This window comes from Homalodisca vitripennis, chromosome X, assembly GCF_021130785.1.
Source record: "Homalodisca vitripennis isolate AUS2020 chromosome X, UT_GWSS_2.1, whole genome shotgun sequence".
NCBI lineage: Eukaryota > Metazoa > Arthropoda > Insecta > Hemiptera > Cicadellidae > Homalodisca > Homalodisca vitripennis.
Window position 1 is genome coordinate 89109473 of NC_060215.1, and position 23025 is coordinate 89132497.

At 32.9% G+C, this 23025-nt stretch overlaps 1 protein-coding gene across 3 annotated transcripts; it reads left to right on the plus strand.

The window, feature by feature from the left end:
• Positions 1-1453: 1453 nt before the first annotated feature.
• Positions 1454-22723, plus strand: LOC124369317. 3 transcript variants are annotated; one of them, XM_046827267.1, is made up of 8 exons: positions 1454-1588; positions 13631-13974; positions 16179-16277; positions 16555-16716; positions 17354-17490; positions 20378-20516; positions 21356-21485; positions 22577-22723. In XM_046827267.1, exons 2-8 carry the CDS (start codon positions 13639-13641, stop codon positions 22678-22680), a joined length of 1107 nt encoding a protein of 368 aa, XP_046683223.1. In that variant the 5' UTR covers positions 1454-1588; positions 13631-13638; the 3' UTR covers positions 22681-22723. The 3 variants fall into 3 exon arrangements, with proteins under 3 accessions (XP_046683223.1, XP_046683224.1, XP_046683222.1); XM_046827268.1 differs by lacking the exon at positions 1454-1588 and adding an exon at positions 3904-4036; XM_046827266.1 differs by lacking the exon at positions 1454-1588 and adding an exon at positions 3944-4051.
• The last annotated feature ends 302 nt before the right edge of the window (positions 22724-23025 follow it).

A 23025-nucleotide genomic window follows, 5' to 3' on the forward strand; every position in this document is an offset into this window, starting at 1 on the left:
AAAACAAATATTTTCAATCCAGCTAAATTCCCTAATAAAATTTTAGACCTTTGAACTGTAATTCTAGATTTAAATGTCCATATAAATAGCATGTGGTGTTAGTCCACATGACACGATTACAACATTGTTGGACAACTATATTTCTCTTTCAAGTAGTGAACAGTAATGATGTCTATCTTGATTTTTGTCTAACAAAAATTGAATAATTCGAAACCCCAGATGTGTTTACCTATTTTTTTGGTCACATAGTTTTGTGAGTTGCCTCATTTTAAATGTACATATATACTAATTTGCAGGCACCCATTTATTTATATATATATATATATATATATATATATATATATATATATATATATATATTCACAATATTATTAGTTTGTTTAATGTACAGTTCTACCTTTGCTATTAAAGTACATAACATTGATACACTTTAAACTCTACATAACATCTCCAAAGGTACATGTCACATGTGCACCTGAGGTTTGGAGATATATTCCTTTGGTTACATTTTGTAAAACGCTGCTATAAAAAGTAAGAAATATAATTAAAAAAATATTACTTTGGTACGGAAAAGAAGATACTGGCTCTTAAAGTACCCCAACTGACACAAAACAAAGACTGAATTGTACATATAATAATGGTAAAGCAATTGAATAAACTATTTACACATATGATGAAGACTGATTTAATTATGGTATCATGAGCTCCATAAGATCCATCTACCATTTATATCCTCCTCTGTCGGGATAGATTCTAGGGAAATGGGCAAAACTGATATCAGGCGTTTTTGAGGGCGTTTGACCACAAAACAAATTTTGTTTTTCGACAAAACCTCTGTATTATGATTTCCTAACGTTCCAAACACATTTAAAATTTATACTATATTTAAAATATTATATAGTTATGAAAATAAATGTTTAATTTCTAACTCAAAACTTAGCTTGAGTACGTATAATACTGTGATCTCTTTTAAATGAAAGGCATTATTAATCTGAATGCCAACGATCAAACTTGATGTGCCCACACAACAATTTTACTTAAACAAAATATAACACCTTTGAATCATCTGCGGAAAAGTACGTGCAACAATCCATAAGCGTCTAGAAGCTGTACAGTTTTTAATTCAATTTTAAGCGGTCATAATAAGGATAGTTTAATTAAAACCACGTCAAACAACTTTTGGCTTACAGGGAATATATATATATATATATATATATATATATATATATATATATATATATATATATATATATCCGTGTATATATTTGATTTGCTTTCATGCAAAATACCTGGTAAGTTACTGAGAACAGCAGTTGTTAAATTCATTTCTTCAAACCTTGTGGGTGAAACTTACGAGTAACGAGCCACACGGCCCCGACACCCTTGCTAATTATTCACCGGCGCGACGAGGCGGCTACACCGGCCCGGCCAGGGTACACTTGAGTGTATATAGCGGTAATGGGAGGTTATGTAATAGTTGACATTACCAGAGACCTGATAGATAAATCTGGAACAGCTGGTCTGTATCCTAGTGTACCAAGGCCTTCCAGTCTTAGTAGCAGCGGCGGGTACACGGCCTGAGTAATTCGTAAGTTCTTCACTTATTATGCTTATTCCTCAATAACTTATTTAATTGTATATTGTATACTTGCATTCATTTAGCACTGAGTGTTTTTGAGAATACGATGTATTTTACCATCCAAACTTCAAAATTATATTTACCTCCTACAGGTTTTAAATCATTTATATCAAATAATTCAAATCTGTTGAAAATGTGATTTTGTTTTGATTTCAATTAATAATATATGTTCAAAAATATTATGATAATTAATTTCAATATTTTAACACCTTGAAAGAACTCAATACGCATTGAAAACCATAATTTGGCGCTTTGAGACCGCACAAATCAACGCTATGTTCGCGCCTACTTTCAAACTGGAGATTAATATTAACAGTTTTGTATAAGTGGTGAAAGTGAAAGAAATGAGTAGTGTTTAACTTATTAGCAGATTAAGTCTTGTAACAACACGGCCATCCTAAGCTTGTTTATATTTGGAACGCGTGTTTCAATAAACTTGCTAACCATTTTTATAATTCTGACGGGAGGCAATTAGGACATTTGTCCGTGTGTCCAAGGAGAAGGGAGAACTTCCAATGATCGAAGAGAATGATTAATGTATAAATATAATAATACAAAAGTTAAAGTTTTTTGCCACTCAACAGTATTTGAACGTATTTTTTGTAGTTTCGGTTCGAGAAAGGATACCATATAAATTACTATTAATAGATTACAAATTACTGCTTGCTTATGAATTAATTTTTACTGCTTGGCTGCCTATGCACCTAATAACTAAAGAGTAGGTAGCACTGCATCAACAAGATAAACAGTCGATTACGAAAATTATAACTCTTGGTCTGACCATACAATGTGCTCTAATTCACGTTCTACTGTCCGAGAGAGCATATAATTAAAATTAATTAGGGAAACTTGTCTGTATGTAAAATCCAAACCGGTGCCCTGATTTGGAATAATTCGAACTTCTGAATTCTTCAGCCCTATGTTTTCATTTATATTGTGAATATTTAGCTCTTATAACCTGATGAACAATGATTTTTTTCAGTTTCTTATAACTGCTAATAGTTTTGAATAACGTGCTTCGTAAAGAAAAGTAAGCGTCGTCCGAAACAATTCTTACCTTTTCTATCAAATATTAACACTTCTTACTAAACCAAGAAAACCCCATAAACTTCATTACCCTAAAAATATGGTTCTAAAGTTGTGAAACTTAATGAACTTTTTTAGAAGCTGCAATTGAAACCAAATATATTAATTTTAATATTCAAATAAGTGATGATAAATGTCTATTTGAATATTGCCGTGCAGAGTGCATTCGGATTACCCAATCTCGCCATGACAGTGACAAAATATGACATTGACAATATTTACACCGGTAAATCCGGTGTATTAATAAAAAAAAACTGTTTGTAATAAAACTACCTTGGTATTAACACCATAAGAAAAATATTAAGCTTCGAACACTTTCATGTCCTTATTATTATAGGTTATGATAATTATATTGCAATTAAATTTCTCTACGTATTTCCACCTATAAATTACACCATAAACATTTGTTTTAACTATAAAGCATACAACACGCATAAAGAAAATATGACACTATAAAGCAAAAATTGAACACCATCAGCCGTACTATCCCCCTTAATGATTCCTCAAACGTTGCATACATCATTATAGAATATAAAAATGTATGACGGAGGTGTGTGATGTGGGGAGGGATGGCCGACGTAGAAGCAGCGGGCGAAGCCGCTAATTGAGCGTTAAAAAAGTTGGCTAGACCTCGTAAGCGGCGAACTATTACTATGCGCTCTTCCATAAGACAATGAATTTTACGGCGACCTGCACCTACAGCTACGTTTCCAAGAGCGTTTGAATGCGTTTATTCTTACTTGACAAAAATCCAGATAATCATCAATGCAGCCAATGCTTTTGATGGCAATAAAGAGATAAAGCATGGAAAAAGCTTAATTTACGTACTTAGTTGTCCATGAAACGGATTTAAACTTATAAGTGTTTTTTAGTGATGTTGTGTAAGAAATTGAGAACGTTGTGTCAGTTATTTGGTACCGTACAATTTTTGGTCTGTTTGAATAATTTATGCAGAGTATAAAGTTTTTTTTTGCTCTTAGTACATATAAAGTACCATATGAAAATAGTTTTCATATACGAGTATATTATTAACATTAAGCAGTTAAATTACCGTTATAATAAGCACGTCAAACTATAATATGTCATTAATCAAAAACAAACAATTATCTGATTGCTTATTACAATACAATAATTGAAATTCATTTTAATTGGCGTTATTTTGGATAAAAGGGGTAAAAGTCCGAGCCGATCAGAGAGCATGCCCTCAGCCCTTCAGCGTGCCGGGCCGATCAATAGTGCACCCTCCCGTCCCTATCTTGTGTAGGACAATTGGTGGCCCTTGCACACTGACACTGCTGTACGCCCAACATTGTACGTGTCTGTTTTGTAAGTAATTCGACTGATAATCATTTTTAAGTGGTCTACTATTTAACAATTCTTATTCATGAAGCAGGACTGTTTCATATTTTTGTTATAACTGGTTTACTGTAATTTTGTATAAGTAATTACAATTTTATTGTATACGAACACGCAACAACAAAAATATGCCAACTGAAATTTATATAAATTTAGAACTCACTATTATCTCGAAATAACAAGCTTTACTTCAATATGTTGAATAGTTTAAATGGTAAATTTCATACTGACACTTTCCGGTTAAACAACCATTGCAGTCATTTTAACGCTGTCAAGTTATTTGAGGAAATTGGTTAATCTGAAAATATTATAGTCAAACCTTATGCATATATTTGTAAACTTCTATTGACATGGTATGTAGTAATACATTTGCCCCACACTTTTCTATATATTTCCAATAACGTTGACAAAAATTGTTCGACATAGAATATGAACACCTAAATTTATTTTACCCATATGATAGCGTCAATAAGATATCCTGTGAAAAGTTGTGTGTAGCACAAAGACTATAATAAAATAGATTTCAATATTTTAAACCGTTTTTAGTACGCCTAGTAATTATTAGCAGTCAAGACTCAGAGACATCGATTCTGGGATATATTTACGTATAGGCCTTCACAAGATTTTAATCAATTTTCATTTCAGCGAATACTCTATTTTTACAGGAAAGGCCTTTTACCAAATAGTGCTTTACAAGATCTGGCAGTAGTTATCTATGTCATTGTTTTGCTTTCTGGATTTAAGTAACCTAATCGATATTAATGTGTAATTAAGTGATAGTATATGGTGGAACAGACCGACGTATATGAGGATATTAAAGCACGTTTTGTCTGTGTAAAAATGTATATTAATTTTACTATCAAGTTTCATTTTATTACAATTCTTACCAATATGATGTTTTTGGGTAATCACACTTTTGTATGAATGTTTGTTATGTTCATGTACCACTTATCAACAAGACTAAGCTATACTTGATATTTTTGCCTTGAAAATCCAGAATCTGCTTTGAGCATTACCTAAATGGATCGAAAGCTACTTTTTTTGTAATTCGCACCCACTTTTTTAATTTTTACGAATACGCATTATGTATGAGAAAGTTTCTTGATAACTATGATATAACAAGTGAGATAATTTTGCTTCTGCTACCACCTTTAGCCTCACCACTATTTAATACAATAGAAATGGAAACGTGACCTAGTAATTCAGAGACAGAAAAATAACGGCTAGAGACAAGAATATTTTTCAGTATTGCTTGAAACTTCCTGTTTTTATAATTTTAATAACGAGAGTATTTATCCCCTGTATTTTCTTCCGAGTTTAATAGCCAGTACTAGAGACCAGTGATACTTGTAATAATAATCTGCCAATAGTGGTGCGTCCGTTGGAGAGTTGAAGTATTATAGGTACAAACAAATCATTTTTATTCATTTATTTATGGCTGAAGACGTGTCTTTATTATGGCTATGACTTAAAGATTTTGATACGGCTGGCAACATTGAAATTTGTTTTTCATTGGGGCGGACAAAAATTCTCGTCAGGATTTGATAGCGCGACAAGACTATTATAATATCCGATGATAATCCTCCCTACTTCAACTATAAGCTAATGTTATAAATCTTCATCATCACAAGTTTACTTCATTTTCGAAATAGAAGTATGGAGACTTTGAGGATTGGAATGTTTGTATAAAGTGATAAGACTGAGCGGGTTCACCCACTACTGCTGTAGTCTCATAATACCGGAATCATGTTGGAAAACATGTACCGGAATAACGTATGGTGCGTCATCCGAGTGCTATATTTATAATGTGGAGCCGCTCCAACTCTGGACCTATTTAAAAAACATCCCATACTCACAAAAGCCAGGTACCTACCTAATCATCGGTGGAATTCGTTTAGGAGCCAAAACGTTTTATTACCAAAACAAGGGTAACGACTAATGGAACTCCGTCTAGTCTGTGACGCTTTGCAAGAATTAGATGTGAGTTCCATACGTGCAAGCCATTGTAACGATCCGTATGCCACTAGTTTGAAAGGGGCCTGTTTAAGTAATAACATAAACCATAACCAATTAATTTTTAAGTCCTACAGCACAATCACTATCTTTGAATTCTTTCCTCCTGTATTCTAAAGTTATATATGCCTAATTTATACACGCAGTAGACCTGAACACGATTACTGCTATATTATACCTACATATAAACATTTTTGTCATTTTTGAGCTCGTTTATACATAATATGCCTTTTAATTTGTGTTTTTATCTAAACCTGGCCTTGGAGAACAGGGAAATGTATGTTAAATCTAGTAATCTATTAGCACAGAGTATGTCTGACAAACGTCATCGAATCTTCGTGTTTTTAGTTTTTATACATAATAACTATATTTTATTTTGCTGTTATGGAATCATTTATGGGTTTCGTAGGGATTAAGCCAGTAGGGCAGCTTATATAGTTGCCTGTGCAACATTAAAGTGGCCTAAGCATAATGTAACGCCTGTGAGTTGTAGATACAGCTACAACACACATGCAAATGTTTATTGTTGCCACAAGCTGAAGGCGTTTGTGTTTTATTCTTTACCGGTTAATTTACCTGCTTTCTCTCTGCCTCTGTATGGATCCCTACTCCAGATACTTTTTAACAATTAAATAAATGATAAATACGAATTCTAAATGAGAAAGATAATTTAATTTTGTTCAAGACAGTAATTACAGTATGCTGTTGGTCTTGCTATTAATTGAAACACTCAATTTATTCTTACACAAATACCTAAACCACTTCTTAAAATTATGCATTTTAGAACGATTGTAAAGTTCATTAGGAGGCTAGCGATTCTCTGCATGTAGACTGTAGATGTCAAGGAAGTCCTTGATCGTTATTATTTTACATAGAGCCATATATACAATGTAAGCTTTCTTCTTCAAATTCAAATACTGCAAAACTTTTTAAAAACCCGTTGAAATAAAATTGTAGATTTTGAAGTTTTCAGTCTAATTTTTGATATAGCTTGCCACATTGAGCATTAGCTGTCACCAGCTCATGTTCTGCAGTTATTCCTACTAGATTATAGCGTCACAGAAATGTACAGTAGACCTCCAGAAGTGCCTTCTGCGTGCCGACGCTACATGATGTCCCTGACTGTGCCATATTGTTTGAAAAATTAACAGCGTTTTGATTATGTGGTTTGCACTGTTGGCAATCTGGTCTCACAATAATGGCCATGTACAGATCGCCTGTTGGTTCTTGAAAAGACGGACGAGAGTGTAAGAATTTTCATGAAATGTAAAATAATGTTGCTTTATCTGTGAGGATTTTAATATTCATTTTTAGAAGTACGTGAACAATGTTCTTCTTTTAAAGGCAGTTTCTCTCTTTCGATTCGATTCTAATCAGAGGCATAACGCAACCGAGTACAGGCGATGGCTTTTTTACAGAAAGTCCCAACTAACTCTGATTCCAAGGACATCAACTTCAGTTCAGAGATGCACGTCTGACCACTGCGCTCAAATTATCACATTGTCATCAAATGAGGAATTTCACCATCATGTCCGTAAAAGGCCATGTCCAAGGTCATTTTCTTGACATATATTTTAGTTTTGATCGGCTTTGTTGTTCACATAAGAAATCTATACTTGTCTGTGAGGAATACGAGCATTAGTTTTTTCTTTCATAGTTAAACTTTCTCATATTTAATATTTTCCGAATAGGAAACTACGCAAAAAGGCTTATACTGCTTACTTATAGTTTTTTCCGACCAAATTGATCTGATGAACATTGGGGACATATAGCGTGCACTCTAAACCATCATATCAAAACAAAGAATACTGCTTGCTGATCTTATTTGCTGATTGATGTTACTACGAGTATCTCGCGAGGACTGCTAAAATAGGACTGGAAATGTGGAAGACGGAAATGCTCATAAAGAATTATAATGTAAAACTAAATACAATTATTTCTGCATCACATTCCACAGGCAATTGTCTCAATTTTTAATCAGTTGTTATGTCCTTGTTAAGCCCAATATTGCTGTAAGTGGAAATATAACTATTGAAAACGTGTGTTTCTTTCAGAATAGTTTCTTAGTCATTCTACTTGTTCAGAGGTGCATCATGTCATAATGAGGACGACGAATGGTTCTATGACGTGAGTACATCAATCGGTAAGCTTGTAAATAAACGTCGTAGAACTATTCTTGGGACTATTATTGGTACTAATGAACTGTTTTTGACGTTAATAATAAAGACAAAGTGGACTTGTCAATAATGAGTACAGTCCTCAAGAGATACCTCACGACAGACTTGTTAGATTTCCTGAAAAGATTCAATATACTTTAGAACATCTAATTTGTATTCCTAAAAAATTCACCGCCGAAGTTCTTAGGGAGCTTTTTTCCAAGCAGTGAATGATTAGGATTGAGCTATCGATATATTCTGAGATGTAGCAAGACATATACGATAATCTGATAGTTTATTATGTTAATGACATTATTTTCCAGTGATTTCAGTTCTTCCTACTGAATCGTTATAAGCGTGTACATTTCATTACAACCTTGGAAGGTTCCAGTATAGATATCTACCAATTTTTCAAAGTGCTCTTCAAGGCATCATATTCTTTACTTATATTTTATTTTTAAATATAATTTAATTGATTCATATATCATTCAATACGTACGTCATTTCCTGAAGCTATAGCTCATATAAATACTATAACAAATTAACATTTTTATCTTCAGCGATTTTTCCTTGTGACTGATTATAAGATTACCTAAAGTTTTTACTCTTGGAGTTTGAAAAATGTTTTAAACGTTTCCTGCCTTCAGGAAAAGACTATGATTAAAAATAAAAGAATTATCCCCACCAAAAAATCTATTGCACTACCTGGCCCATCGTAATCACTCTCAGAAGAAAGTTAAATATCTTTTTAATTATATAAGAAACTAAATTATACTGTTAATCCATAATCTCATATTCTATTCACATATACATTTATATTATATTATTCACATATTCTATTATGTATATTTTAAATTGTTTATTTACAACTAGATTAGAATTTGTACAATACTAGTAATTTCTTTTGTAGCACACGTTTGTTTATAAACAATAAATTATTTTATTGTTATTGGATTTCATGCAAGTCATAGGACTCAAAACAAACTAAAAAATATAATTTCAAGATATATATATATATAGTTTTTAAGTTAGCTTGTCTAATAGACTTACATTTCTTATAATTCAACCGATATAATTGTGTCTTACAGCGAAACACGAATTTCTGGTTACGGATTAGAACTAAAAGATGAAAAGCGCTACTCATAAGTCAGAGTACGAAATTAATTATCGTAAGCTGAATGTGTTGGTGTAAGCTGACTTCACTTTTGGCGTGCACAGTGAAATAACACCCATTACATTTCGTTCGTGGAGTGACATTGTTAAATCCACAGTGGATAAACTGTTATCCATTTATACCCAATATTTTCCTCGATCACGTGTAAGAGACAGACCATTCACTTTTGGGTTATGAAATGTTTACCCCTGAGCTGCTATAATAAATGGAACAGTTTGTTTTGCCGTGACCATACACGTTGTGAGAGATTGTTACCACCATTAAACTACTTTATAAGAAAACAGAAAATTAATATTACGGAATTATTATGGACTGTTGATACCGCTATTAAAGGAAATAGTGGCAAACATACCATTACCATACTACCTAAGGGCTCTGGAAGGTCTAGGTTAGGATGTCGTTTGTATTCCTGCGGCTTTATTTGCAATTTCACATAACAATGTTAATTTATTGCAATTTGAAACCTTTACATTGTGTTGCAACGTCATATTTATCATTAAAGCTAACCCTAACCCAACCATTCATACCCATTCAAACTTACAGTAACATACACACAAACATACAACCAACCACTCGTCCATGATATCAGATCAGGACTCGAGCTGTTTTTGCACCGTAACTGATTAGTTTACTCGGCAACTTTCTATGACATCGTCAAGGGAAAAACGTAGTTGTCACCCGAGTTGAACTAGAAGATGTTTTAAATTTTGTGTTCGTTTCATACAATGATACACTAAATCAAAATAAGAGAAACATATTTATGCAGCTGCTGTTTGTAAACTGTTTAATAAGCGGTTGAATGGCGAAAACGTGATCCTAATTACTCTTGATAATAGAGTGGAAATAACACATGTATAAGAGCCTGCAATACAACGGATCGAAAATATTAATAAAAGCGTATTTCGATCAAGTATCTTTTCATCAGAATGGTTAGGATGTATAATCTTCATAACCAAGTCAGTTTAAAACTGCATGTAAAAACTTTCAAAACCTTAATTTTTAAAGATTTCCATAAGAAAACCTAGCTGCGCACTTCTGATCGTGCTTATTACATAACATAGTTTCAATTTAATATTTGCCAAAATTAAAATCACTCTAATATGATTCTTAAACGATAATTTTTACATTTATGCAGTTTGAGCTATTTTATCCAGTATTAAAATTCTAATAGTATCAATAGGACTATTTAACAAAATATCTTCTTCTAAACTCAAAATGATAATTCTAAGCATGCTTATTACGTACAGTATTTTTAATATAATATTTGCCAAAATTAAAATCTGTTGTATTGTGATTTTTAAATGATTTTTACGCAGTTTGTGCTATTTCATTCAGCATTTAAAGAAATACTAATAGTACCAATAAGACCATTCAACAAAATTCTTCTAAACCCTTTTCTTCACTCAAATGATTATTTCGTTTATGTTTGCAACCCTTTTGTTATGAGGATGTGTATTTACGAAATGTGTGATACGAAACTTTAATTTACATTATGTGGTGTCTTATTGGATATTTTAAGGATACATAATGTCAATAGAGATTAAAGGAAAACTAAGCTGGATCACGACTGTACTGGAATATATTCCAGAACTACGTCCTCCCTTCTAATGTTAACTATCCGGCTATCCATTGTTCTTAGGATATCCCCTAAACAATAGTTACAACTCTCAGACCTAGATATGTCCTGTACTTTCAATAATTTTATCACTGTTTTTCTCTGATACTGCAGATTCTACTGTAATTGAAGTTGTTTCACCGCAACTAATCGCGCGTGTCAGCAGGTAGGTTTATAATTTTAAAATACTTAAATTGTCATTATTTTTCATTGGACTGTTACTACGAAGTGGAAGGTTATTCGATGTTGATCTTATTTTCGAACTTTGTTCAGTTAAATCCTCGAAGAAATGCTGCACTGATATCGTAATTTAAAGAAATTCCCGTGTTTATAGAAGGTTAGGGGTTTTGGAATTTCACAGATTAAACCTGCTAACTGAATGAACTAATGGTTAATATGGGTCTAAAGGGTTTATGTACCTGCCGGAATTACGACGCGCCGATCAATGAAATTATGAGTTCTCTTCTGTAGGCCCTGTTAAACAAGTTTATCTGAAAAAATTTAACGGTTCGTTTGAAATTGTGTGAGCCGAAATTGCACTATCAATTCAGTTTCGGAAATCTTGGCTATAGCATTATAACAACAATACATACCTTTACGACCGTATTTATAGTAGCAGAATTGTTTCGTCCGAAACATATAGCGAGTTTGCATCCAACGTTCTTTTAGTGTTTTATGTATGATCAATTGGCAATTTAGAAAAATCTCAATCATTTCAGACTTTATCATTTAAATTTTTTAAGAGTATGCACTTAATAATGAAACCTGAAAAGCGTTTATCTGTGTATTAATTATAGTTTCAATATGAAACATCTCCTAGTAGTAGAACTAAAAATAAGAGCATAACAATTATTAAAGTTTAACACTTTACCTATGTATTAAATCCGAAGACCGTTTCAATACAGCCGTAGTAGTTTATAAATTCAATAGTTCGCCAAATTACAATGGGTAGAAACCTACCGGAGGATCGTGAGGGACAACTAGCCCTCTTGATTCCGCCACTGGCCTAAGCCTTCTTTGACAGAACAATATTTGTGTCTGGATTAGACTCTGATCTTCCCATGTCACTTTGGGCAATGAATATTGATTGGTGTGGTCTTTAATGGGTGTTATCAAAGAAATGTATCTCTTGTAATCACTGTCATATCAGAATGTTCGGAAAATGTATTCACCTCCTCTCCGATTACGAAAACCTCCATCATTCCAAAGTTAATCTAATATATGTTTGCCTATGATTCTTATACGACGTAATATGGCTTTGTAGACGATAACTATTTTTTTCTTTTTATTTTATACTGCCAGCTGCACGAGATAACTAAAACTTTATCTCAAAACAAAACATATTAAAACGAATGAATTAGTAGGATTTGCATACTGTTGGAAAGGACATTTAATACTCTTAGTTATTGAAATACAGAAACAGCATTCGTTTAAGACGTTTAATAACATCTGCAGAGAGTGATATGTCATAAGCGGCACTCTGTAGTTCTAGTGCGTGCGGAATGTAATGTCGCGGTGGCTACGTCACACACCTGCCTACCGAGAGCACCTTACGAGCCGTAGTAAAACAGTCGTTACGTATATAGTCCTGCATTTAGAGCCTGTGCTCTCGATTTGTGGCCATTGCCTAGGAAAGGAATGCAGTCTATTATGCCAGAATGAGCTTTTAGGCGCTATGTTTTCAACTCGTAAAATGCAAGCTCTGTTCATTTCTATTACTCAGGCTTAGATATATTAACCTGAATGGGGGTATCAACGTTTGGTTTTACGGAAACTGGCAAGACTATTCCCAAAAGATAAAAAATATCTTTAAATCGTTACTCAAATGTTGCTGATGTGTTCAGCATCATACGTAATGGCACGGAGAGAGACAAATGAGTGGTTTAACTTATTACCATCCTCGTTGTCAGTGCTGATCTTGCTTGAGATCCAATGCATAAATATACCCCCTACCCTCATCTTTCCAACTCAATCCACAAACTAAAAGATTATTCATGGAGTACTAGCCAGTCCATGGAGTGCGATAATATAAGATTACCCTGTAAAATATTAATTTTGAAAGTTGGAAATCGGAAATCGGAAGCAGAAATGTCTAGTTTATCACTTCTCAATTGTCCTACTAGTACTGTTAACATGTCATTAATTGGAAAGAAAAATGAAGGGTTTAAGTTATAAATTAACGTCACAATTAACATATCTATAAACTATATTAGTAATTTTTCTTCTACTAACAAAGTCGTAAATTATCACCTTCTTCAAAACGAAAACTTAGGAATAGAAAGGATCGAATATTAAATACAAATCAATAAGCCATAATTTCAAGGAAAAACTAATAGGTTCACCTGACAAAAACTGTTCAATGTATATTGCAGTTTTAATGTAAGTTGCATTAGGAGATAAACACACAACCAGGCTTATCACAGAGTGTTTGAATATAATATGTTCTTTATATACGTCTGTAATGTTTTATTAGTAGAAGGAAATCTAACATGTTATCAGTAATTTATAACTATTATTATGACTAGCAATAGAAGTAATTCTTTATCTTTTCATGTTCATGTTTTTGGAATGATTTATCCATTTATTTCCAGCTGAGAATATGGCGGCGAGTGGTGCTGTGAAAATGAGCAGCAATGGAAACAACAACGTTCGTAACAGCAAACGACAGCGAGAGCTCGAGTACTGTGAGAAACTGCGGCTGATCGACAGTGAACTCATGTCCTTCTACCAATACTGCCAGAGCGCAGGCTTTACCGAGGCAGAGATGGCAGTTATATGCGCACCTCTACTGCAAACAGTGCGCAGGTCCGCGCTACGTCGCATGCTCAGTACTGTCCTCTGTCTGGCGGTACTCTGCGCAGCGCTCTACTGGCTCTCTACCCTTGCTACTGTGCGACTCCACTTTTCTGCCATAGGCAGAATACTGCTGATCAAGGTCTGCAAACCCACGCCCCAAAATGAATGTAGTCTTATTAATATAATGTATAAACTACTTTACAGAATTAAATAACTCAAAAGCTTATGTCACTGTCGCGTGTTTAGGACGTGAAGGCAAGAAATATACAAATACAGGCAAGTAGAAGGTATTTTTGGGAACATGAAAATACTTTAGCATTTAAAAACTTTAAAGTGGATTTCAGATTTGATAGGCTGAGCACGTTTCTATAAAGAGCATCGGCCCCGTCTCATTTTACGGCTCTGTCGATGTAATCAATAATGGTCGGTCATTCTTGAGTCGGTGCGTCATTCAGGCCAGGTAGACCTAGACAACAAATATGCGGCCGGACAGGTCCTTGAACTCCCGTGCTACCAGGGAAAAAATAAATCATGCCTTTTACAGACGGACAAGGGGGCACTTAATTGAAACGGGTGATTTATCTGTTCGGGGTCTCGGCACGGGACGCACGCCTTGCCAGTGCAGCGCCCCTAAAAGGTGAATAAGCCCATCAAATCGGCCCCATCGTTGTATTTGGTAACATATGGGACACGAGAGGCACGACCATTAACGGGACTCCCATAATATGGTCGTTTTTTCTGGGTTACACCTTCCTATAGAGTCCTTCTCCGTAGGCGTTGATTTCTTTTAGTGGTAGTTGCCCCTCGTTTCGGGACCTCTTTGTAAATGAAAATTTATTTATACAACAGAGAAACATACAAGGTGTTCTTAATTAAAGTTTATCGGGAGATATTAAGGATAAAGTATTCGGTTTGAAAACTCGTTTGGTAGTCATTTATAAATTTTCTTCCCTACGAGTATCATTACAAGATAACGATGACATGATTATAATTAAATATACGATTTTAAAGGGCTTAATTTAGAAACAAAGACGGAGTGTTTATTTGTATGTGTGATTTCCCCACTCCCAAATTGTAAGAATTTAATATTGAATAATTTAAAGCCTTGGCGATGTCTATTCAAAATTTAAATGTGTTGAAAATGTATTGAATGTGTTAAATGTATTGAAATACGAAAAGAGGGACGGCCAGTTGTATAACTTGTGGTGATCTTTAAAAATGTGTACTTTCGCTATTCAAGTATTGCTAGTAGCAATATTTTAATAGCTAAAGTACTGTTACATAAAAATTTCAGCCCCATAAGTCTATGATACTTTACAAGTGTCAATATTCTTACAAATGAAACTTCATGTAGAGCTGAGAGAGTTAATTTTGCCAAGTCTAAAAATTTGAAAAGACTTGTATTAATTACACTATCAACTTTTTTAGATTCTTTGTGCCTTGACATGAGGTACAAAAATAAAATTTCAGTAACACTATTAAAAGTATAGTACTACAGTAATTCAGAACGTGATACATTCATCATAGTGGACGAATTCACTAATTTTATTACTTTTATCTAATTATTTAAATATATGAGTACACTTTAAATCATGCACTGTGCTGTAAAGTGTATATGTCCTTTTAAATTTAACATCCAGTTTGTATATCGTATTTTAAAGTAACTGCAAAGTGTCTCAAACATTTATACACTTTTTAAATTATGATTGAAATTGAAAACCTCCATGAGTTGTTGGAAAATCTACTAAAATCAGTTAATAATTAAAATTGATTTTTACATAAGTCATTGTTGCTATTTCCCTCATTTAATCTATGATCAAATAGGATGTTGTCTTTGGATCAAAATAACTAGGTTGTAAAGTGGCACTAGAAAGCTAAGGATATTTGGATTTTGTAAAGACATTGGCAAATGGAATTTGGAGCACAATCACTCATAAGAATAACAATCGCAAGGATATGGAACAAGTTTGAAGTGCATGGAACATTGTAAAATATGAGCAAGAAGCAGTATGGTTAAACAAAAGCCTCTACTATAATGAAAATCTTTCTGTGGTGATGCAGACTTTTTCGCAATCCTAAAATCTCTCAGATGTGAGATTTTATGGATATTAAAAAATGTTTAAATTATTATTTAGAAGGGTTATGGCTGAGTGAACCCCTTAGATGAATAATGAAGTAGCTAGGAGTATTAACAAGTATCTCAGTGTTGGTTATACTTGATCCACATGCCCTGGTTTCCATGCAGTTTATATCTGTATATGTACAACTACTGCTTGTGGTAGTTTACAACTCCTCCTGAGTCCAGAACCCAATTACCGTAGTAAAGTGTTTATTTTTTTGCAGATGTTACCTTTATGGGACTGGAGACCTCTATTCTATGACTCCTGCCTCATGAACAATCCTTTCTACGAAGGGTTTAGACTTTCTGAGGAAGATTGTGTGGTAAGTTTAATTGTCTATAACAGTGTTAACATCTATCATTCCAAACCTAGAACTTTTACACCTACTCCTTGACTTTAGGGGTTGTATTTTCTATTATTCTGTCTCTCACAAAGTCCTGAAGCTGTTAAGTTTTTAATTGTACTCAATCAAACCTGTAAATATTTGAGAAAAATTACATGGATACTGAAAAAGAACATTAAATCTCAATTGTAGAGTTTTCTAATGAAGTGATTGTCAATGTACCATTATGTGGGCTTAACTTAAACTGTTGTTTCAGTCTTGCGAAGTTTTGGATCACGTTGACCGCTTGAACAAAGTGAGTTACGACTATCTCTTGGATTCATATCTCAACCGAGATGCCCCATTCATAGTGACAGATGCTATGGATGGATGGCCTGTCATGAGCACTGACGAATTCTACTTTGACAACATCACTCAGGTACTTCATCACTGCACATTTTCTTCTAATATAACTAGTAACTTCTGAATATAATATATACATAGTATACCTTGAATATTTGTAACAATTATTTATATTAAAACAAATTTAACTATCTGGATGCAATGTGATGATGAGCAAAGTCCAGTCACTGAAGAGCAATAGTATTGCAACATGGAGTTTAACATTGATGGGCATGGTTTTAATAATGTTTTTCTAGATAAAAGAATATTTAATCTTTGTATTTTTGACTGTAAGTCAAGAACTTTTCAAACTAGCATCTGACCATTGTCTGAACAGTAATGGAATCTGTTTTATAAATACAACATTGTACTTTTTAAGAGGTTAAGAGAGGGAAAGCCATAAGAAAGCTCTGTGTAACAATAGGACCAATGGTTTGATTTAGAACAACCACTATTGGTCTGGACGGTGGGTTGTCTGGCAAGAAAGCAGCACTCGACAACCATACTCAACTGGAATGGTTGACATTGATTACCTATGTACAACTAATATCCTTCATACAAGGCCGCTGACGGGTTTTTCTGCTTCATTACATGTTATTCCTTGTTAGTAGAATTAATCTAGTTATTTACTGTCTTTACTATACAAGTGTTTGTAACTTTTATGTCTACTGTAGCTCTACTTAAAAGATGATAAACTGATCGAGACAGTGCCCTGTATCCTGACCACCAACTTGCGCACTGGTTCCTCGGATTTACTTGCTTTCCTCAAGAGAATTCATAATCCTGCTGTTGACAAGTGGTTTGTCCACTGGTAAGCTTATATTCTAATGATAGTGAAAGGGATTAGATAAAATGGTTTTCATTGTTAAAATAACCATTATAAATTCTACATTGCATGGCATAATTTTATTAACATCATATTTTATATATCATTAATAATATTTGTGGAATAGTAAATGGAAGTAAATGTTCCATTACAGACTTAGTTTCTCTGCAACAAAATCAGAAGTTACAAAATAATTATCAGTTTAATTAAAACCAGTGATGTACTTATGAAGAGCCCGACTCCCCAAGTTCTCCCCCAAAATCATTGGAGAAACATAATAAAATCTTTTGATGCGGTACTTTTACTATTGATTTTGATATTAAATAAAGTTGTCTATGTCATGGATTTTATGCTTGAAGAATTTAAATAAAATGATAAATATACCTTTGGGAATGTCGAATTTATATTGAATAGTTTCAGCCAGCTCATAAAATGAGGATAACCACAGAGATAGTTGCAATTGATTGAGTGGTTGAACAGAAATCAGAATATCAGAGCAGTAGTGGAATATCAGAGTAGCCTTAATTTAGACACATACATTTTGCTATTAAGTTAGAATCTCTTATAGACATGTTGATATGAACATAATAGAATTCTCTATGTATAAACTATATCTCCATAGAATCTAAAACTGGCTTCATTGTATATTTGAGTAGCATATCTTGCATGCATGGGTTTTGGTTTAAGGGTATTTATGACAGCTGGAAATGATCAGTAGTATTCACATAGAGGAACGCTAATTATTAAAGATTGGGGTGATTAAATATAGTCAACTGTATTTTGTAATCACCACATAGTCTAGTTGATTGGGACAGACAAAATAATAGAAGATGCTTTTTAGTTTAATGTAATTTATCTAGCCATTATTAAAAGTTTTTGCCTATACTTTTGACTCAACCTGTAACTTTAACTTCAATCTTCAATGCAGTGTATTAAGAAAAGAAGGTCATCTGGACTCCTCCATACAAAATATCAGAACTCCTCAAACTGAACTCCTGGATATGCCTAAAGCACAAGTAAATTATGCAGAAAAATGTGTATTTTTCATCTTTACAGTATTCTTGAAATAAGATTATACTAACTCCATCTATGTTTACTGAGGCCTTTGTTTAAACTTCACTCTGAACAATTTATAACTGTTTAGTGTGTTACAAATGCTTTGAGAACAGTTACATTAGTGTTCCCACCAATGCACCACTTTCTGGATGTTACTATTAATGTAAATATAATTTAAACAGGAAGACACATTTTGTAATGAGTTGTATTCTTTGTACAATACGTGCCTAATATTGTAAAAATGGTGCTATTTTTATGGAAAAAATATGAAATAGTAGACTAAATAGTACCAAGCTATTTAACATTTTAATTGTCACCCACAACAAGAAGTTAATTATTATTAATCAGAGTCTCAAGAAAATCTTGGATAGTTTGTATATTACCTCTGTGGTTGTAATATGATTTCAAAATAATATCTTTTCATATAATTGCATAGAAAGAACAGCGGATACAACAAAACACAATGCAGTGAAGATCAATAATTTTGTTTGCAATAAACAAACTAAAAGCTTAGGATTGTTTATTAGTGTATTTATTCAATGAGTTCAAACCATACCTCAAAGAAATAGCTGTATTGATATTCTTAATAAAACACAATTTCTTTTTACAATATAATTAGCAATCCCTTAACTTTTTAATAAGATATATTTATTATTCTTTTAATTTTACAATGTGAATCCACATGAGTAATAATATTTTTTTACATTTTATCTATCTACTTCAATTTCTGAATTCTGTAAATGAATAATATTTTAATTTTGATTGTATGCTTTCTTTTGGCTGTGTAAATGTGTTGCCATTTTATAATACTTTGAGATATTTACATGAAACAAATTCAAAATGTATAACAGTAAGTATTAATAATTCACCATCAAATGAAAACAAACCAAACATTCATAAATGTACTTATAAACTATTTAGATTATATTCATATGTAAGATGATTTAAAAGTCAGTCCCTTCTTCTGCTAATTTTGTAACGATTCCAGATACTACAGAGAGAAAACTGGAGGATATGTCTAAGAAATGCACCTCCTTCTTCAATATTCTAAAGTTTGATGGGGCTCACTCCAAAGTGGAACCCACCAACACAAACTTAATAAATAATAACTTTCTCCCCATTGTGGTTCATTGTTGGAAGGAAACAATGTATAAATTATTTTAGCTATAGAATTGTTCAATAATCTAAACACATACCAAAATTCAGTTTTGATATCCTTGTTGGAAATTAATTTTCTTAATGGGCACTACATGTAGTTTTCCTATGAATTCTAGAAACCCTGAATTCTTTTCACCCATAGTTATAACTGCAGAGTGTTTAAATAGGAAATTTAATTTTTTTGTATTTGTTCAAGTGAAATTAAAAAAATTATTACCTTAAATATCAACATAGAAACACCTAAAATAGTTAAACAATAGTTGTGTTCTTATATTCCCTTTCAATTATATATCACTAAAGTGAGCAGGATATCACTTTCCCTTTTGGATGTGTAACTCCTCTAAATTATAAATACATAAAAAATCAGTTTCCGTTGATTTAAAAATAATTCCCCTAGTTAGACATTTGATTCCCTTATATAAAAGACACTCTTTATGATGGTTCTCTTTGTAGGAAAGCCTATTTCCAATTCAGTTTTAGAGGGAAAATAAACTACTTGATTTCCAACGTTTGATGATATATTGAAGTATTTGAGAGTATAAGCATTGTCATCTGCAAATACGCTATACTCAAATACAGATTATGAATATTCAATGATTATAAAACTGTAAAATATGCAGAAAAATATCAGTTTAAAACTAACTTAAATTATTTCCAGGCAGAATTGTGACATCCATGCTGTGAAGGCTCTGCGGAAATTCTACCAACGGCCATACTTTCTGTCCAACTCCGTGTCTCCCGCTCACTTCAACTGGGTTCTCATGTCCTCAGACTACAATACGTACAACTATAAAAAGGTACCGGAATCTGATCAAGGGTGATATGTCCAGTTTGGTACTATGAAGGAAATTTACAATATTCTCCTATGACAAAAGTATAAAATATTATAATTGTCTTACAGAAATGTGTTCATAAGCTTATTCAAAGGATGGCGTGTGATAAAACAAACCAAATTTGTACAAATACTTTCCTAGCCGAAGAGGTAAACTTGAAAAACCACAGCAGTATACCACATAATGTACATAGGAAATTTGTGCTTGCAATTCAAATAGGTTGAACTTTTCATAGGAATGAGGTTTGGAAATGTGGGTTGTAGTATGGTGCTGTTGAGATGGAGAAATTGGGAGAATGGCATCCTCATTCCATGATTTAAGGATCCCTTCATCTTGAGAAAGAAAGAGAATCTGGCACTTCTAGTTAAGGTGAGACTATCCAGAAAGGGAAAGTCAACTGAGATGGAGGCCCAGAATGGAGAAGTTTGCATTCTTCCAACCAATTAACTGAGGGTTTCTTGCTCTCTGAAGGCTTCAGACTAATTAGTAACTGGTTTGTGGCAAATACCACACCTGTTAAAATTTTCATAAGAAAGCAATTAGGCAGTTCCCTTAGTTACTTTTTTTCTGTTTCCCTGTTAATCCGAAAAGACAAAGATTTTTGTCCTGATAGCTTTTAAAAGTTATACATTATCGAAGAAGTGACCAAAAACTGGCTCAGAGTACTACATAGCTGAAACTTGCCATTTTCTAGGTTTACAAAGTACATTAAGACAATAACACTTAAGTACAATGCAAGAATCTTAAGTCAGAAAGAGTTTAAGTTTCACAAAATTACGGTGTTCAATTTTGTTGGTGAATAGGTTGAACTGGACTCTGGACTGATAGTGCTGGTACAGTTGAGAGGATCCACAGTGTTCAAGTTAATCCCTCACAATCCCTGTAACATATCCTGCCAGGAGCTGCTGGGCAACCTTCACGAGGGAGAGATGTGTGAGTGGTTTCAATGTTTACAGTTTTCTTTAGGTGGAAAATTTGCAAAATGTGTAATTGTTTTTATCTTATTTCCAAATCAAAATTGTAATGTGATTTTAGGAGGCTTCTTATTATAAATAATTTTACTACATTTTAGCTCAACTCTATTTCGATTCATACATTTGTGTAAATATGATTATTAGATTAAGATATAATATGTCTTCTTACTAAGCTACTAAGTGATACCGAAATGGATAAAATTATAAGAATACTATAGACTTTATAAAATGTCGATAACAAAAAATAAGTCAAATGCTAGCTACTTGATGCTTCTGCATTCAATACCAGTTTAGAGTTTGTTACAAATAAAAGATAACATGTATTTGGTTGAGTTTATGTTTAAGGTGATATAGGCATATTCAATTCTGTTATGAGACTATTATCATTTAATGATTTTACACTTTCATCGCCACTAAGGTGTATTACTCTTGATCATTGGCATTATTATTTGGCCTGTAACTCTGGAATTCATTCTTTACCAATTTATTAAAATTTGATTAATACATTATTAACTTATTACAGTAATAAATTGAGAGATGCGGGTTCGAGTCCTGACGGAGAAAGTACTTTTTGTGAATCAAGCTTCATTTAAATAAATTATGCTATTGCCATTTATATAAATTTAGTGAATATTAAAAGTTGTTTGACAGGTATTTTGCCTTCTGATCATATGTTAGTTTGGTTATTTAAACACATATGTGGCAGAAATGGTCAAATACAAAACAGTAGAATCCAAAAAAGTAAGGGCGCTGTGGTGTAGTGGTAGCATGCTCGCCTGGTAAGTATGAGATACGGGTTTGAGTCCTGGTGGAACAAGTACTTTTTGTGAATCAATATTATTTTATATAAATTAAATTTGAACTTAGTTATTTTAGTGTTTTTTTATAGTTATCATTCAATTATTTAAATACTGAATGATATTCTAATAATTAACCTTAATATAATAGCCATCTTATTATCCTTATCTGTAAAACGGTCTATTACCATTGATAAATAAATAAATACTATTTCTGGCATGATTAATTAGCAAAGCAAAATTGCTGTTTCAGTGGTTTTCACCAACTTCATGTGGACGTTCGAGTACTACCCTGGCCACCGCCTTGACAGTGTTGCCATCCTCACAGAGACGGTCTGGGACGACAACATGTCTTGATCCTTAAAGTTGCTTCTGCCAATATGCTATTAAATGTCTTTAAGCACAATGTTTTGTTTTTTACATTAATTCATTTCCAGTAAACAATTGATGCAGCCGAAACTAGAAGAAAATAAGAAAGTTTATGAAAACAGGCAGGGACATAATTAATTTTTTTTTTAAATAAATTTTGCTATTTATTTAAAAATAAAACAATTTTATATTTTCTTTTTATCTACTTGTATTTGACAATGATGGTTGTGAGTATCGCCGTTCCTTATAAACTTTTTGTATTATATTATCTAATGAACACTGGTATCCTGATCATCTCTTTAGTTTATATCTTTTTACACCAGCATTATTAAA

Coding starts and splice junctions, on each gene's coding strand:
- LOC124369317 (XM_046827267.1), top strand. CDS start 13,639: ATGGCGGCGAGTGGTGCTGTGAAAATGAGCAGCAATGGAAACAACAAC. Junction 13,975..16,178: donor GCAGAATACTGCTGATCAAG/GTCTGCAAACCC, acceptor ATTTTTTTGCAG/ATGTTACCTTTATGGGACTG. Junction 21,486..22,576: donor CCTTCACGAGGGAGAGATGT/GTGAGTGGTTTC, acceptor TTGCTGTTTCAG/TGGTTTTCACCAACTTCATG.